This window comes from Chiloscyllium plagiosum, unplaced genomic scaffold (genome assembly GCF_037043375.1).
Source record: "Chiloscyllium plagiosum isolate Xiang-an unplaced genomic scaffold, Cpla_swu_hap1 HiC_scaffold_7, whole genome shotgun sequence".
Classification (NCBI taxonomy): Eukaryota; Metazoa; Chordata; class Chondrichthyes; order Orectolobiformes; family Hemiscylliidae; genus Chiloscyllium; species Chiloscyllium plagiosum.
Genome location: NW_028270145.1, coordinates 7,340,197 through 7,359,121, shown reverse-complemented (window position 1 = coordinate 7,359,121; position 18,925 = coordinate 7,340,197). Strand labels below are relative to the sequence as shown.

At 39.8% G+C, this 18,925-nt stretch overlaps 1 protein-coding gene across 3 annotated transcripts in view; it reads left to right on the top strand.

The window, feature by feature from the left end:
* Positions 1–18,925, top strand: part of pgap1 (post-GPI attachment to proteins inositol deacylase 1) — a 155,808-nt gene that overhangs the window by 113,399 nt on the left and 23,484 nt on the right. For all 3 annotated transcript variants that reach the window (XM_043692909.2, XM_043692908.2, XM_087988693.1), the window contains 4 exons: positions 5,481–5,574; positions 7,466–7,556; positions 7,687–7,884; positions 15,548–15,683. In XM_043692909.2, the coding sequence (XP_043548844.2) occupies positions 5,481–5,574; positions 7,466–7,556; positions 7,687–7,884; positions 15,548–15,683 (519 nt within the window). The remainder of the gene's footprint in view (positions 1–5,480; positions 5,575–7,465; positions 7,557–7,686; positions 7,885–15,547; positions 15,684–18,925) is intronic.

The following is an 18,925-nucleotide window of genomic DNA, read 5'->3' as shown; positions in this document are numbered from 1 at the left end:
TCCTTCTTGTGTCTAAGCTGTCAAGTCCTTCGTACAATTTTAGAGGTTTCTATCTGATTGCACACTCCCCCATATCCAACTGTTCTATGATCCAGTGAATACAATGCTAACCAACTCAATAGCACCTCATATGTCACTTCTGCCATCCAAGGAATCAATTTAGTAAACTTTCTTCACACACACTCTACTGCAAGAAGATCCTTCCTCAGATAAGGAGACTAAAACCGTTTGCACTATTCCAGGTGAGGTCTCAGCAGTGCCTCATATTTTAATCATTTTCTTGTATCACTCTTCATCCACATCTCCTTTCCACCTCCAATCTTACTTCCTTCTGTCTCCATCCCTGAAGAAAATTTATCTCACAATTTTTTTAAAATCCCCTACTATGTAGCTTTTGGTCATCACAATGTTTTGGCAGTATGATTTGCTCTATGTGATCCTCACCTCCACTTCTGATCAGAAGCATTCAGGGATATTTGACGTTTCGGATAGACAGGAAGGAAGAAAAAAGTTTGGGATGGCACTGTTAATAAGAGGTGAAATGAGTACAGTTGTGAGAGACGATCTAGGCTCAGATGATGTATGGAGTAAATTATAGAAACATAGAAGCATAGCAAATAAGACTAGGAGGAGGCCATTTGACCCTTGGAACCTGGTATGCCATTTTCAAGATCATGGCTGAGCATCCAACTCAATAGCCTAATCCTGCTTTCTCCCCATAACTTTAAATCCCATTTGCCCCAAGTGCTATATCTAGCCACCCCCTGAATACATTCAATGTTTTGGCATAAACTACAACCTGAGGTAATGAATTGCACAGGCTCTGGGTGAAGGAATCTCTCCTCATCTCCATCCTAAATGGTCTACCCGGAATCCTCAGATTATGATCTTTGGTTCTGGACATACCCATCATCAGGAATATCCTCCCTGCATCTACCCTGTCTAGTCCTGTTAGAATTTTATAAGTCTATATGAGATCCCCTCCATTCATCTGAACTCCAGTGAAAACAATCCAAACCTCATCGATCTCTCCTCATACGTCAGTTAAAAAAAAGCAAGAGAAAGGGGGAATAGTGTATCGAGCACTAAATGGTAGCTATATTGTAAGAAAGGGTATAAATCAACAATTAATTGGAGCATGTAGAAAGATTAGAGCAATAATTATGGATAACTTTAATCTTGTTGATTGGGTCAATCAATTTTGAAAGGTTAGCTACAACAATGAATTCATACAATGCATTAGGGATAGTTTCCTAGAGCAGTGTGTCGTGGAGCCAATCATGAGCAGGCTCTCTTGGAGCTGGTAATGGGTAATGAGGCAATAGGATCTAATAAATGACCTGACTAAAAGATTCCTGACGAGTTAATGATCATTTTTGATAGAATTTAATATTCTGTTTGAGAATGAGAAACAACCGTGTTTAACTTAAATATAGGGAATTGCAACGAAATAAGGTCAGAGTTCGCTTAAAGTGGACGGGGCAGACAGATTAGCAGGAAAGAGGAAGCCAGCAGTAGCAGACATTTTAGAAGGTGGTTAATGATCCTTAGCAAAAATATATCCCAATAAAGAGGAAAGGTTCGTAGAGAGGAATAAACCAATCATGGTTACCCAGGGAAGTTAAGGAAAGAAAAAGCACATAAGGAGGCTAAAGTCAGTGATAGTCCCGAAGACTGGGATAAAATCAGAATCAACCAAAGGAGGATTAAAAGATAATAAAGAGAGGAAATAACCTACACATTTTTGGATTGTGGGAGAAAACCCATGCAGACAGGGGTGGCACAGTGGCTCAGTGGTTACCACTGCTGCCTCTTAGTCCCAGGAACACAGGTTCAGTTTCAGCCTCGGGTGACTGTATGTGTGGAGTGTGCATGTCCTCCCCACGTCTGCATGAGTGTCTTCTGGGGGCTCTGGATTTCTCTCAGAGTCCAAAGATGTGCAAGTTAGTTGAATTGGCCATGCTAACTTGCCCATATTGTCCAGGGATGTGCAGGTTAGCCATGGGAAATGCAGGGTTATAGGGATAACTTGGTGGGGTGGGTCTGGGTGGGATGCTGTTTAGAGAGTCAGTGCTGACTCAATGGGCCAAATGGCCTGCTTTCACATTGTAGGGGTTCTAAGATAACTATATGAAAAGGAAGTGTGGACCCCTTAGAAAAAGAGCCTGGGGGATAGATTTAGAGACAAGGAAATGGCAGAGAAGTAAACAGATATTTTGCATCATTCTTTATGTTGAAAGACACTTCAAATTATACAAAAGAATACAGGAGATAGAAGTAAGCACCATCACCGAGAGTAGAGAAGTAATATTAGACAAATTAATGGGATTAAAAACAGATAAGTCACTTGCGTCTAATGGTTTGCAACCTAGTATCCTAAATGAAGTAGCTACAGTGATAATGGATGTGGTGATTGTAGTTTTCCAAAAATCATTGAATTTAAGGAAGTTGCGGAGTATTGGAAAACTGCCAATGTGACACTTCTGTTCAAAAGAGAGGGAGGCAAAAAGTGGGTAACTATAGGTTGATTAGCCTAATACCTATTGGAAAGATGTTGGAATAATTATTAAGTAAGTAATAGCAGCACATATGAAAAATCACAATCTAAAGAAGGACAGTCAGCATGGCTTATGAAAGGGAAATCATGCCTCAACCAGAGAGGATAGATGTGTTATATTTGAATTTCTGAAAAGTGTTCATGTGATACCTCATAAAAGGTGAGAGCCCATGGTGTTGAAGATATTATATTGGCATGGGTAGAGAGTTGGCTAATGGGCAGGAAACAACAAATTGGTGTAAGGGTTCTTTTTCAGATTGAAGACTTGTAATCAGTGGGATCCTACAGGATCAGTGCTATGACCCCAACTGTGTACAGTAGATATTAATAACTTGAAAGAAGGAAGCAAATGTACTGTAGCCAGATTTGTAAACGAAACAATAAGTGGGAAGACAAATTATGAGAGGGATGCAAACAATTTGCAGAGAGATATTGATAGGTTAAGGAAATGGGGAAAATATTAGCAAATAGAGTATAATTTGGAAAAATCTGGAATTGTTCATTTCAGAAGGGAGAGCAAAAGAACAGTATTATTTAAATGGAGAAAAAAATTACAGAAAGTTGCAACACATAGGGACTTGGAGATACTTGTGCATGAAATGCAGAAAGTTAGCACACAGGTGGAGCAGGTAATCAGAAAGGTTAATAGAATGTGGCATTTATTTCAACAGAGTTGGGATATAAGAGTAGAGAAGTCTTAAGTATTGTGAGTAGGTTTGGTCCCCATGTTTTATTTCAGTAGAGACAGTTCAGAGAATCGTTGGCATGGAGGGATTATCTTTTGTGCAATAGTTGAGCAGGTTGTGACTGTGCTTATTGGAATTTAGAAGAATGAGAAGTGATCGCTTTGAAAAATATCAGATTCTTAATGGGCTTGACAGGGTAAATGCTGAGGGGATATTTCCCCTCATGGAGATTCTAGGAATTAGGGGGCGAGAAGTTAAGACACAGACTCTTCTGGACCAGTGGCATTGTCTCTACCACTGAGTCAGGAGGCCTGGTTTCTAGCCCCACTTTCTTCAGAATTATGTAATTGCATCTCTGAACAGGTGGTTAGAAACTATCTTAGAAGCTCATAATTTTCCTCATTAACATTGAGACCATTCAGTTGATTGTTTTGGCCACTTTGTCCCTTTGCCATCAGCCAAGATGACCTCAAGGTCTTGCTTTAAGGAACTACTGTCCTTAAACTAAAACTTTATGATGGTTTGCTCCAAATTTTCCTCATTTCTAGTCTGAGTTCATTGTGTTCGTGATTCTGCTTCTTTGTCCTCATTTTTAGTAAATAGCTGATAATCCAGCATCCTTTGCCTGGCCTCCATGCTAGTTAATAATATTAATGGTCCTTCAGATATTGTTCCTATCTCCTTTAAAACTGCAGAGGCCACCCAGGTCCTTAAGAAAAAACAAGCAGCCCTTGACCCCAACATCTTTGTCAAGTACTACACTATCTCCAACACCCAGTTTTCTTTATTAGGTCATTGAGTATGTTGGTGGTTCCCAAATCCTTGCTATTTTATTCCAAAAACTCAATTTTGAGTCTCTTTGATTTCCACTATGTCACAATACCAAAATGTCTCTTATTCAAGTCTCAAATGATACCCTGTCTGACTGTGACAAAGGTAAATTATCCTTCCTCATATTTTACAGTTTTTGAACTTAGCTTTTTCCATTCTTACCTAATCACAGGCAGAATATAAGCTGCATTGACTTATTTTCTTGCTCTCATGCTATTAACCTTGAGGGGTCCCTTGAGAATGTTTCCTCTGCCCCCTTCAGTTTCGCAACTGCACACTGACCATTAATGGTATCCAAAAACAGCTAGTTTCCACATATACATGATTGACAGCTAGCAGAACCTTGCTTCCACCTCAACTGTCATTAAAAATAACAAATTGTTTATCCAATATGCAATACTAAATAAGCAGAAATTCCCTTCAGTTAATTTATGGGAATACCAAATCCATTGATGTTGGACCCACTATAAATTCCATTCCTAGTTATTGATTCCAGCCCTCTCCCCGGCAACTGTCTGAAAGTGAACCAGACTGTTCATAACTTTGGTGTCAAATTTGATTCTGAGATGAACTTTTTATCGCATATTCACATCATCATGATGATTGCCTATTTCTACCTCGAGAACATTTCCTTGAATCTATCTCTCCGTCAGCCTATCTGCTACTAAACCCCTCACCCCCATGCCTTTGTTACCTCAACTTTTGACTATTGCAGCATAATCCTGAACACCAAACTACCTTCTACTCTCCAAAAAAAATGATGATCTAATATTTTATTTTCCATGTTCTTTCTTGCACCAGGTCCCATTCACCCATTAACCCTCTGCTTACTCTCCTTCATTATTGCTTTAAATCCATATCCTTGCCCATCCATATCTCTGTGGACTCTTCCAGCCCCACAACTCTGCAGGATGAAAGTACATTCATCAAATTTTGCAGTACAATTTTAATTGATTCACCCACTGGTGGCCATATCTTCAACTGCATGGTCTCCAAAACCTTAAACTTGCTCTGTAAACTTCTCCAAATCTCTACCCTTATTTCCTCCTTTAAGATGCTCTTTATGACAACATTTTTAGTCAAGTGCCATCATCTTACCTTATGTGTCTCAATGGCAAAATTTAATTTAATTGTTCGCCCTTGAAAGCACCTTGGGGTGTTTTATTTTGTTAGGTATTTTGTGTATATAAATTGTGGTTAGTAGAAGCTTAAACTTAACAAACAAGTTTCTAATGGGCCATGTTCTGATAATCTGGATATGTGATTACTTAACCATTTAAAAAGCTGTGTATATAAGGGCAGTGTGTCTGCTTATTTTGTATTTGTTAATTGCTTAAGTGTAGCTTCTGTGCTCAAGTATAATCTTGAACAAGCATATTTGTGAATTGTTACCTTTTTCCCCCCAGCTGATCAGATTCCATGGTATACATCTGCCTACATATGTTGTTGTGAACATTCTATTAGCATTTGGAAGACAATTAATCCATCTTTATTCTGAAGGTAACAAACAAATAAATACCTGTACTGCAATAAAAACAAAAATTGCTGGAGAAACTCAGCAGGTCTAGCAGCATCTGTGGGAAGAAAACAGAGTTAATATTTTGAATCTGGTGGCACTTTATGAGAACTGATAGCAGCTAAGAAAAGGTGATATTTTGCTTTTGTTATGAGAGGGCAGGGGTGTAGAAAAAGTTAGAGGGGAGGTATTCTGATCACTTTAGCAATAGATTGCTTAATTCTGAAACAGAATGCTGGGAGTTAAACCCATGTTAGCAACTCTGTTTGGCACACCTAGTTCCAAGTAACTGTCTAGAAATTCAAGAACTAACCAGCCCTGTTTTCTAAAAACATAGTGAACAGGAAATCTACTTCTTTAGTGGACAAAGAAATGCATGAAGATTGAACGAAGAGTACGTGAAAGGAAAGTATACATATTTTAAAAGTGTAGTTATGACACAAATTTGTCAGTTGTACAAAACTCTTACATCCAAGCTGCAGTTATCTTTCAAGATATGGTTCATCCTCTTTCAGCCAGAAGTTGAAGAGTTTCATATATATTTTTATTAGTTGTTCCTATTCTGGGTTGCTTTTTCATTGCTTGACTGGTTAGTTCCATATGGCCATATGAAAGCAGAATTCTTCACTTCAGGTAAGAGAAATAGTGTGAATTCTACCTGAATAGTGTCTCATAGTGTAGTGTTTCTCCATCAGTGGGATACGAAGGTCATCTAGTTGGGAGCTCCAAGATTTACATGTTTACCAATGAAATGCAATCACAAGCTTCTCACTGATTATTAAATCATTGTCTAATTTTTTTTAACAACTTAGCGATAAAACATATTCTAGTGAAAATCATTGCAATTTTAATGCCCTACAAATTTCCATTCATAGTTAATACAATACTAAACTGCTTGTAAACATAAACGCACACTCCTTGGAAAAAATAGTGTTTTGTTTTTATCATGGTGGGACCAGGGATTTTTGACAAAATAGTTGGTTGCACAGAGGATGCAAAGGGCTGAGAATCAATATCCTAGTGGACAACCAAACGAACAGTAATATAGCCTTTGATATGACCTGTGTTCCACTTTGAGGTTGGAGTTGGGAAAATCATGAAAAATATAGGTTTGAGTGGGACATTCATGCTAGTTTTGACTGACTGGCTTGATGTATATTCTATGCAATACTATGCATTATAATGACATGGCAGTGTTTGAATTACTTGCCTCTGATTAATAATGGGCTGGATCTTGTGTCAGTAGCACTTGCTGCTGACCTTAAAGAAAGCATAAAGATCTAGTGATATCTGGCAAGGATTTCCTTTTCTTAATGACAGTTTAAATATGTTCAAGTAAAGGCGATTTCTAGGCATCTGGCAGAAATGGTACCAACATTCAAGGTAAGTAACCAAAGACATTTAAGTATTTTCACAGATAGCAAATCAGAAAATTAAAAGGACTGATTCTTCTTCACATTTAATTTAAATTTTCAGACAGCGAAATAAATGATTATGATTCAAGTAGAGGTTAAGATGTGAAAAAGTTTAATTTCATAAAAAAACTATTTTCCAAGTACGTGGAGTTGTTTTCATCAAGGAGAAATGTAATATTTCATACATTGAATACTAGATTTTTATTTGGCTGGTGAGGATGATGAAATTTGTACACTGCTAAAAATTTGATTACACCTTAGTCAACAAGGTGTAATTTTTTAAATGGATTTTTACAGCTAGGCTAACCACATTAAACTTGAAGTTAGTGTTAATTCAGCACTCATGATTCACTGTGAGCTAGCTTTAACAAGCACCAGTTAGAGAAGCATAGAATCACTGGTGGTAGCTTTTAGATTTCTGTTATTCTGCATTTAAAATATATTCACGTTCTGTTTGCAGGTCACTGTTTGGACTTCAATAGTGCCTTAAATGCTGCATCGAAACCATATAAAGTTATTCCATTTATCAATTTGGCAGTTTTTCTTTTAAGGTAAGCATTTGAAATTCAGTTTAATGAAAAATATTTAAAAATTGTTTTGTACTTTTTTTTCATAAATTCTCCATTTCAAGTGTGTTTTCCTACTTAGTAACTGAGATCAAGGAGTATGTTTTTCTTACAGATATGACTGGTTTAAGGAGACATGGTCTAATCTCATGTTGCCTGAGATTGATGTCCTTCCTTCAAATAAGCAAGGAATCACCTACCCAATGATATCTATTCTCCTTTTCCTATTTGGAACAGCTATTGCCTATTGGAATGGAATATTCTTGCATGTATTACTTAGGCAGCTTTCCTTCTTGTGGTCAATCTTTCAAAGGTAAGGTGTCTCTTAATGTGTGCACTAGGTGAGGACTAAGGGGGAATCTCTTGTCTATAGCTCCACATACATGGCCATCATTAAGTGTAGCATGTGTTCATCATTTTCTGGGAAGATGGCTCCTCAACCCTCCTTGATTAAGAAATTTACTCACATCTCAACTTTAGGACTGTGTTCTTTAGCATGCATCCTACACACACTGTAGGTACGTCTCAATACCACAGCAAACATATCCAGTGGCCAGGAATAGAATTTTCAAAAAGAGACTTCCGTCCTTTGAGGTGCCCAATGACCCCTATATGTCAACCTTAACCAACACCGAGAAACAGATTGTTTGTGATGATATTGCAGTTTGTAAGATCTCGCTATGAACAAATTAACCATTGAGTTTCCTGCATTCCAGCAGTGATTCCACTTAATTGTCTACAAAGTGATTTGGGCTGCCATGAAGTGATGAAAAATGCTATTCACATGCAAGTTCTTTCATACTAATTGTCAGTACAGCTGAGATTTGAATCAAAATAAGATGATAAGACCATGACAGAGGAGTGGATGTAAGGCCATTTGGCCCATCGAGTCCACTCAGCCATTCAGTCATGGCTGATGGGCATTTCAACTCCACTTACCCGCACTCTCCCTGTTGTCCTTAATTCCTTGCGAGATCAAGAATTTATCAATCTCTGCCTTGAAGACAATCAATATTTAAATAGATTAGATTAGATTCCCTACAGTGTGGAAACAGGCCCTTCAGCCCAACCAGTCCACACCGACCCTCCGAAGAGTAACCCACCCAGACCCATTTCCCTCTGACTAATGCACCTAGCATTATGGGCAATTTAGCATTGCCAATTCACCTGACCTGTACATCTTTGGACTGGGCTTCCACTGTGCTCCGTGTCATTGATTTCCACAGTCCCACCACTCTCTGGCTGAAGAAATGTCTCCTCATTTCCATTCTAAATTGACCCCATCTAATTCTGAGGCTGTGCCCATGGGTCCTAGTCTCCTCGCCTAATGGAAACAAATTCCCAGCGTCCACCCTTTCTAAGCTATGCATTAACCTGTAAGCTTCTATTAGATCTCCCCTCAATCTCTAAACACTAATGAATACAATCCCAGGATCTTCAGCTGATCATCATGTGTTAAGCCTACCATTCGAGGGATCATCGATGTGAATCTCCGCTTGACACGCTCCAGTGCCAGTATGTCCTTCTTGAGGTGAGGGGCCCAAACCTGGACACAGTATTCTAAATGGGGCCTAACCAGAGCTTTATAAAATCTCAGTAGCACATCGCTGCTTTTATATTCCAACCCTCTTGAGATAAATGATAACATTACATTTGCTTTCTTAATCATGGACTCAACCTGCAAGTCAACCTTTAGAGAATCCTATACTAGCATTCCCAGATCCCTTGTACTTTCACTTTATGAATTTTCTCACCGTTTATAAAATAATCCATGCTTGTATTCTTTTTCCCAAAGTGCAAGACCTCGCATTTGCTCACGTTGAATTTCATTAGCCATTTCCTGGACCACTCTCCTAAACTGTCTAAATCTTTCTGCAGCCTCCCCACCTCTTCAGAACTACCTGCCTGTCCATCCAACTTTGTATCATTGGCGAACTTCGCCAGAATGCCCCCAGTCCCTTCATCCAGATCATTAATATATAAAATCAACCCTCAATCATTCAGCTTTGTAGTACAGCCATTAAAATGAACTGTTTAAACATCTTTTAGAGGCAGCTATCAACATTTTCAACTGTAATTATGGTCCTGGCTGCATGCTACAACCAAGCAATGAGTGACAGTAAATGTATTTGCACAACAACAGCACATCGAGCCAAGGAATTTCCAAGACACTTATCAAATTTAACCCATCTTGACATGTAATTACAGAGCTATCGTGCCTCTGTGACCTTAACCTCTTCTTCTCGGCTCTTCATTGCTCCCTTACAAGCTCAAGGGCTCAGTTTCATGATCTCAGCAGCAATATTCATTTTTGTCCAGAACTTGAGGTCCTGGTTTCAAGTTTCACTGCAGGCTTCATTGAGAGGCCAAATTAATTTTTGATTTTTAGTGTCCACAGTACTTTGTATGTTTTTTAAAAAATTATACATTCTTTACACTGTCACAAATCCTGTCCCAGTGTCTCCAGCCAATTAAGTGGTGTTACCTAGGTCAGAAATTGACCATTACAGCTGACCCCAGAATTGGGAAAGGGAATTATTCCTTCTTTCCTGGAATGTTGGATGAGTTGCATCCAGCTTTCGTTAGCTTGTTTAATGCCCACTGTCTCCTTTCCCACTAAGCTGACAAGTGGATTCTCACACAAGGTACAAGCCCAGGGCCAAGGAGAGACTGGAGACTCTATGGATCGTTCCTCTTGGAGCAGGGAACGTTCAGGGGGAGATTGAAATTGAGGCGTTTGGAGTCAGGAAGAGTGGGTCAATAAGGAAGAAGCTGTTCTCAGCAGCAGGAAGGTTGGCCACTAGAGGGACACGGGTTAAAGAGAATCAGGAAAAGAACCTGAGGGAGGAAGGGGAGAGATGAGGAGGATGTCTTATTTGAGGCAGTGAGTTGGTGTGATCTGGGGTGCAGTATCTGAAATGGCAGTGGGAGCAGATTCAACACGAACTATCAGAAGGTGGGGGAAATCAGGAAGTACTGGAAGAGGGGGACTTTATGGAGGGCTGTTGGGGGGGTAGGTCTGGAGAGTGTAGCTGTCACTGGACCTTTCAAAGAGCTGCCCCAGACAAATTGGCTGAATGGCCTCCTCTGCAGTACTCACCAATAAAGAAATACATCCATTAATGGGTGGCACAGTGACTCCGTGGTTAGCACTGCCCTCTCACAGCACCAGGGGCCCAGGTTCAATTCCAGCCTTGGGTGACCGTGTGGAAATTGCACGTTTTCCCTGTGACTTGTGTGGGTTTCCTCCAGGTGCTCCAATTTCCTTCTACAGTCCAAAGCTGTGCAGGTTAGATGGATTGGCAATGCTAAATTTCCCATAGCATCTGGGGATGTTACAGGGATAGGGTCTGCGTTGGATGTCCTTCGGAGGGCTGGTGTGAACTGAATGGGCCAAATGGCCTCTTTCCACTCTGTAGGGATATTACTACTATAATGTTTTTAAGGGTTTGAAAGACAACATAGGAAGAAAAGATAACCATCGTTGATTCATGAAACACTTTTATCTTCATAAAGACTGGGAAAAGCAGATTGGCAAAAATAGTCTGGAGAATAAATTTCTAGCATATTTTCATGATATTTTCCTGGTGCATCATATTGTGGAACCAAACAGAGATAAGCTGTATTGGACTGATATTGTGTAATGAGGCAGGTTAAGTAGTAAACTCACGTTAAAGGAATCTTTCAGGGATAAAGTGATCATAAAACATTTGAATTCCTTATTAAGTTTTAAAGGGATGGCATCTCTAACAAGAGTCTTGAACTTAAAGCTAATTACGCAGGTAAGGGGAAAGCTGATTAGGTTGATGAGACAAATGAACAGTGGGAAATATTTAAAGAATAAATTCAGATTATTCAAGAAAATAAACAAATACTCAGCAAGAACGCTCCATCTGTGGCTTACTAAGAAAGTTAAAGGTAGTGCTAAGTTTTAAAAACAAAAATTTGTATTGTTCCGACGATAATATTAAGACTGCAGATTAGGAGTGCTTTAGAAAGTAGTGAAAGGGCAACAAAAATTGATAAATATGCAAAACAAATAAGAGGTTCATCTAGCCATTCAGAAATATTTTACAGATTGTAAGAGGTTTCACAAGTGTACAAAGTGGAAAGTATCAAAAATAAGGTGATCTCTTCATGACAGAGAAATTATTATGGAGGACAAGGAAACAGCAGTGACATGAACAGATATTTTGTCTATGTCTTCACAGGCAAAGACACAAACTGCATACTTAAATAGAGGGGAACCAAGGGGCTAATAAGACTCAGGAACATAAGGTAATAAATACCAACAGAGCAAAGGTGTAAGAGAAACCTAGCCATCTGTCTTAATTATCTAGTCAAAGAGACCAAAAGTAATGTATCTAAGTTTGCTGATAATACAAAACTGGGTGGGAATATAAGCTATTAAAAGGTGAACAAGAAGTTGTAAAAATATCCAAACAGATTAAATGAATGATCAACAAGATAGCAGGTGGGGTTTAATTTCCAGAAGTGAGAGGTTATTTATTTGGTAGGAAGAACAGAAAAGCAGATTTTCATAAAAACGGAATGCCCTTTGAAATACTGATGTTCAGAGAGGGTTGGGTGCACTCTGTTTAAACATCAGAGAGTTAGCATGTACCTACAGCAAACAAATACAAAGCTAGATGGCATGTTGACCTTTGTTCTTCATTACAGAGTAATTGGAGTTCAGTAATAAAGAAGTCTTGCTAAATTGTACAAGGCTTTGGTGAACCCACACCTGGGATTTTTGGTCTCCATATTAAAGGAAGCATATTGCATTGGAGGCAGTACAGGAAAGGTTCCATAAGACGGTTTCTGAGATGAGAGAGTTGTCCTGTGATGTAAGGCTGAGTGGATTGGGCCTTCTTTATAGTTTCAATATATGAGAAATTACTTCACTGAAACATTTAAGATTCCAAAGGGGTCTTGATCGGGTAGACACTATAATATTGATTCTCCTGGCTTAGGAATCTAGAATGCTCTGTAGAATCTCAGGTTAAGAGGTTGATTATTTAACATTTAAGGAGAAACTTCTTCACTCAAAGGATTGCAGATCTTTGGAATCCTTTCCCCCACACGCTTGTGGATGTCCCATTGATAGGATATTTAAGATTGAGATAGTCAGGCTTTTCGTACTGAAGCTGCCAACCCTCCCCAAAGAATTCTTGGTAATAAATCTACATCTAAGTAGAGTTGCCTTGTGACATTATTTTCATACACAAATGCTCTAACTGAGCTTGCACATGACACCTAATTAGAGATGCCAAACACTTAAATGCCATTAAGAACTGCCTGCCATTGAAGAAGACACAGGAGCTGCAAGACCAAATGACAGTCAGTTTAGGAACAGTTGCTTCCTTGTCAATTAAAGCAGGCATCTCATCAAGATGGAACACAGTGCAAAACAGCCATGAACGAGCAGGGTCGGGGCATGCGTATTGCCAGCAGTCATTTGACCCACAGACTAAACTTAAGAAGTTCTGCAAAGCTGTTACCAGGGCTGCGTGGTGAACCTGTCAGTTGTGCACAGAACCTGCACAAGGCTGCTCCATTCTGTCGTGAGGAAGTCCCTAAACAATCACTTTGTTAAACTTTACGGACCATTAATGGTTGTCGAGTGTGCTTCGCATTCCGCTTCTTTGAAAATTGTCCTAGGAAAGGCAGGACCCAAGTTGACTGTCAGGAATGGAGATTTCCACTCTTATCTACATCATGTTTTCAGGGAGAAAATGAGGACTGCAGATGCTGGAGATCAGAGTTGAGAGTGTGGTGCTGGAAAAGCACAGCAGGTCAGGCAGCGTCCAGAGAGCAGGAGAATCAGCATTTTGGGCATAAGCCCTTCATCGCGAATGAGGCTTGTGGGCCGGGGGGGGGTTGAGAGATAAATGGGAGGGGGATAGGGCTTGGCGGGGGGAAGGTAGCTGGGAATGTGTTAGGTAGATGAAGGTGGGGATGGAAGTGATAGGTTGGAGAGGAAGGTGGAGCACATAGGCGGGAACAAAGATGGACTGGTCAAGAGGGAAGGGTGCTAAGTTGGAGGCTCAGGACTGGGATAAGGTGGGGGGAGGGGAAACGAAACTGGTGAAATCCATATTGATCCTGTGTGGTTGCAGGGTCTCAAGGAGTTCTTCCTCCAGACGTCAGGTGGTTAGTGTTTCGCATTGGAGGAGGCCCAGGGCCTGCATGTTCTTGGAGTGAGAGGCAGAGTTGTTGGAGGAGGGGCCCCTCTCCCACTCCACTCAGGACATGCAGGTTCTAGTCCTCCTCCATCGCCAAATGCTAACCACTCGACACGTAGAGGAAGATCACCTCATCTTCCCCCTTGGGACCCTGCAACCACATAGCATCAATGTGGATTTCACCAGTTTCCTCGTTTCTCCCCCCCCCCCTCCCCCCCCCTCCCCCTCCCCTCCCCCTCCCCCCCCCCCTCCCTTATCCCAACCCCATGCCTCCAACTCTATTCTGCCCTTTTGACCTGTCCATCTCCCTTCCCACCTATCTGCTCCACCCTCATCTCTGACCTATCACTTTCACCCCCACTTTCATCTCCCTATCACATTGTCAGCTACACACCCCTCCCCTCTCTCCACCCCCCGTCACCACCACCACCACAAGCTTCATTCCTGATGAAGTTCCAAGTCTGAATCATTGATTCTTTCACTTCTTGGATGCTGCCTGACCTGCTGTGCTTTTGTAGCACCACACTCTCGACTACATGACTTTTTCACCCTGACTGGCAATCAGTTCCAGCCCTTGGTCGTCCAGGGAATGAAGGGATATGGGGACCAAATGAAAAGGTGGAGTTGAGGCAGAAGATTACCAATAATCTTACAGAATGACTGGGCAGGCTTGATGGGCCCAATGGTCTGACCTTGCTCCTGTTTCTTATGCTCTTTATTGTAAATTGATAAATGGGGAAGAGTTGACAATGGCAATTAAAAAAAAGTAAAGGCCTGTATAGTATAAAAAATATATAACAATAAAGGCAGCATATACCGAGAAAGGGGAAGACAAAAACAAAAGGAGAAAGTAAGATGCATTTTTGTGAACAATGTTATGTGAGTTCAACCAGTCATGGGTCAGGTCAGCTGCATTCAGTTTGTGTGAATGAGATTTAAACCTTTGCGTTTGTCATGTTTACTGCAATAATGGAAGAATCACACAGGATAAAGGCATTTGACCATCAATATTTTATATTAATGAATCATACTGAAATTTTTCACTATCTAGGTGTGTTTTCCTTTCTGAATAAAGCTGTCAGTTTTGTGGGATGACTGAAGGATAGAGTTGTTATGGGAAGTCCTTTGCTGTTGTTCAGTAGATTGCAGTGGGTTGTTTATTTCTTACCATATTACTGTCAACTGTTGGTAATGTGCCCTATATAAAGCTCAAGGATATTTTAGCACACCATAAATCAGTAAATTAGGTGGAATAAAACAAGGGACAGAACACAAACTATTTACAGTTCTTCATTTTTTTTAACTGGAGTCTCATGTTAGAGCTTACATTAGAGTACATCTCTCTCAATATTGAATAATTCCAACTTTTAGGATGTTGTTCAGATACAGAGAGAAGTAGGTAACTTTGACATGAATTTTAATTGCAACACTTAAATTTAAGATTCCATAGAAACCATGACAGAAAATAAGACCAAAGATTTGCTTATTTTGTTTAGCCAATGTATAGATCAAATGTGAAAATTTCTATTCTCCAACTGAATTATTTCTATCAAATGCTGTAGTGTACAGAACAAAATAATGTGTTCTGTTGTGTCACAGACTGGGATAAAATAAACCAAGAGCTAACATGTTAGAATTATTGAATTTCTAAAAGGGATGTTAATAGCAAGACTTGCTTTGCGGGAAACAAAATTATTGTAAATATTCCAAGGGATAAATAAGAATTTCATTTACACTTAATTTTTACAGCTGAACACTGCTCTAGTGCATCTCATTGTTCCCATCTTGCAGGCCACGTGTCATTCAAAAGGAATATAAGAAATTAAATTTTCGAAGTTCAAGTATTATGATTTTCCTGCTCTTTATCATCTGGACCACCTGTGGTGCAGCGGCTCTTATACTTGGTTACATTCTTTATCTTGTTAAGGTAAAATGTGTTTATTGATTAGCTAGTTCATTAAATTAGACAATTTAATGTCCATGTGGTAAAACTGGTGTCTAAAATAATTATCATCTCCTTATAATGAAATCTTGTGATACCATGTCATTTAGACAATGAAAAGTAAATATTTCTGAAAATACAACATTAATGTATTTCTTAACCAAATATTTCAAAGTGTAATACTGAAGCAAAGCATCATTTTATTCTTGTTTATGTAGCTATAAAACATGATTAATGAAGACAACTGACTAAATCCTCATTTTCATTTAGCAAATTATTTGTCCCCTTTTTCTAAAGTGTCCAATGCAGATTTTGTCAGATGTTAGGTTGTGGATCAATGTCCAGGCATCTCCCAACCTTGATTTGATGAGAGTTGCCCCATCAGTGTTTTGACCATTCAAAATTGAGATTGGCATCAATAAAAAAATTTACAGCTGTGCACCTGCATGTGACCTAGCCGTAAACAAGATTGACTGGAGCACGGTCTGCAATCTATAAGTATTGAAACGTGGCTTGTGGTAAAATCGATCGCACTTTTCAACTCCTGTTCACTGACTGGCATGGACACAATAGGCTGAATGGCCTCCTTCTGTGCTATAAATATTTTATCAGTACATAAAGCTTTACCATGGTTTCCCAATAATTTTGTGGTGCTGCATCAAGTTCTGGAAGTGTGAAAGGGAGTGAAATTGCATTATATTATTACATTGCCTCATTTTTCATCTTGATTTCTGAAGATCAATTGAAGTGCAACCATCTTAAAGTATTGATTGAGTGGGTTGACTTGCACATCATTTTGTTGTGTTCAGAATATCAGATAAAAATTAGGTCCATGTGCAATGAAAGCTTTCAGGATTATTAGGTGACAGTATGGTTATGAAAAGGCCACAGTGGTGGTATTTCTCTTGTTACTAACTGGTCATCATTTTGTTCACTTCATGCTGCTTTGGCTCTTGTGAGCCTTTGTGCCAGCTATGAATGAACTTTAAGGTTCAGTGTTAGTGGATTTAAATGTGGAAATCCCTCTAAATAAAGTGTTTGCGAAAAGAAGAGCAGCAATAAGGAAGTGCCAGGCTTAGCTGCTCAACAATTGTTTTATGTCCACAATCCATATTTGTGCACTTATATTTGCAGATAGAGGTGAAAATGCCTCACTTTGGGACACAGTTTAGACAACCTGGTAGATGTGAAAAATAAGCAATAGTATTGTCATGGGTACATAAATTCTATCTCAAATTGCATGAAGGAACATAACCAAATGATGGAAATGCAAAGGATTGTTCAAGGGGTACTCTTGGTAAACAAGAAAGAAGTTCTGAGCAGTTTGATGGGAGATCATTTCAAAAGACGAAATGTTAGTTATGTTTCACAATGACGTGTTCTTTGGTGTATGCCTGAGTCCTCATCCTCAGGCAAATCAAGTAGTCACTAAGCAATGTTCCTACACTGTTGTGCTATGAATGTACAGCATTGTTGTGTGTGTACTGACTACCCTAGGCATCTACTTCTGTTGTCTCTGTCAAGGTCCATCATCCTGACATCATTAATTGTACTCTCTCCTACTTCGAGTCAGCATTTTGCCCAAAATTCTAGATTTTCTGTCTTTGAGCTCTATTCATGTATATATTGTTATAAAGTTTATTTTAAGTGAAATCTGAGCCATCCTTCACTTCGGTACAATACTTCACATTAGATATTATACTTAGGAATGGTAGCCTTCTATCACCTTGCCTAAGAGATCATTTACAGCCTATTTTTTTCCCTTTTAAGTAGTAATGTTGCAAGATGTCCTGATGAACGCAAGATGAAAAGTTTCTCAATATTTGTTCTTTTTCAGCAATGCTCAATTTATGCTTTTCCTCGGTGCTCCTCCTTTACTATTACTTTTTTACTGTGGTTATCTTGTTTTTAAATTTGTTATCGTTAATTGGTAGCCTGATCATTTCATATTATTTGAATGTTCCTTTTTAACAGTCCCGCAGTTTGAAATCTAGTTCTGCCAGGTGATACTTTTTCTCAGTCAGGTAGCCAACTGTTTATATCTTCCACTTCCTTTTCAAGTCACATGGCTACTTCTACCATGCCAGGTGTCAGATCTCTCAGTGGGAGAGCATTTTGGTAAAAGTGATCACAATTCCATTACCTTTACTACACTCATGGAGAGGGAAAGGAACAGACGTTATGGGAAAGTATTTAAGTGGGGGAGGGGGAATTACATTGCTATTAGGCAGGAACTGGGGTGCCTAGATGTTCTCTGGGAAATGCACAACAGAAATGTGGAGGTTGTTTAGGAAGCACCTGATAGTGCTGGCCAGGTTTGTCCCACTGAGGCAAGGAAGGTCTGGTAAGTTGAAAGAGCCTGGGGTGACAAGGGATGAGGAACGTCTAGTCAAGAGGAAGAAGGAAGCTTACTTAAGGTTGAGGATGCAAGGATCAGACAGGGCTTTAGAGGGTTACAAGGTAGCCAGGAAGGAACTGAAGAATGGACTCAGGAGAGATAGAAGGGGCACGATTAAGGAAAACCCTAAGGCATTCTACACTTATGTGAGGAACAAGAGGATGGCCAGAGTGAGGATAGGGCTGATCAGGGATAGTGGAGGGACCTTGCAACTGGAGTCAGAGGAAGCAGGTAGAGTAGAGTAGATTTTATTTGTTATTTCTACCATATACAACCGATGCAGTAAAAACTCCATCGTTCCTCCAGGACCAAGGTGCTACATGGACAAACGACACGATCATCCGAAGGGCGGCATAAAATGCACAAGAAGTGCAAAACACGCAAATTATAGTGTAATAAAAGAATGATAACTAATAGACATTGTTCTAGTAGCAATTCGAAGTCATGCAAAGAATTTTAATGGAAAAGAGTCCGATCATAGTGTTAAGGAGCCTGATGGCTTGTGGGAAGAAACTGTTGCACAGTCTGGCCATGAGAGACTGAATGCTCTGATATTTTTCGTCAGATGGCAGGAGGGAGAAGAGTTTGAGTGAGGAGTGGGTGGAGTCTTCCACAATGTTCTTAGCGTTTTGGATGCACCGTGTGGAGTAAATGTCCATAATGGAGGGGGAAGAGACCCCGATGATCTTCTCAGCTGTCCTCACTATCCGTTGTAGGGTCTTACGATTTGAGACAGTGTAATTCCCGAACCAGGCTGTAGTGCTGCAGCACAGGAGGGTGAAGTGGGGAGGGAGTTTCCTCAGTCTATGCAACAAGTAGAGATGCTGCT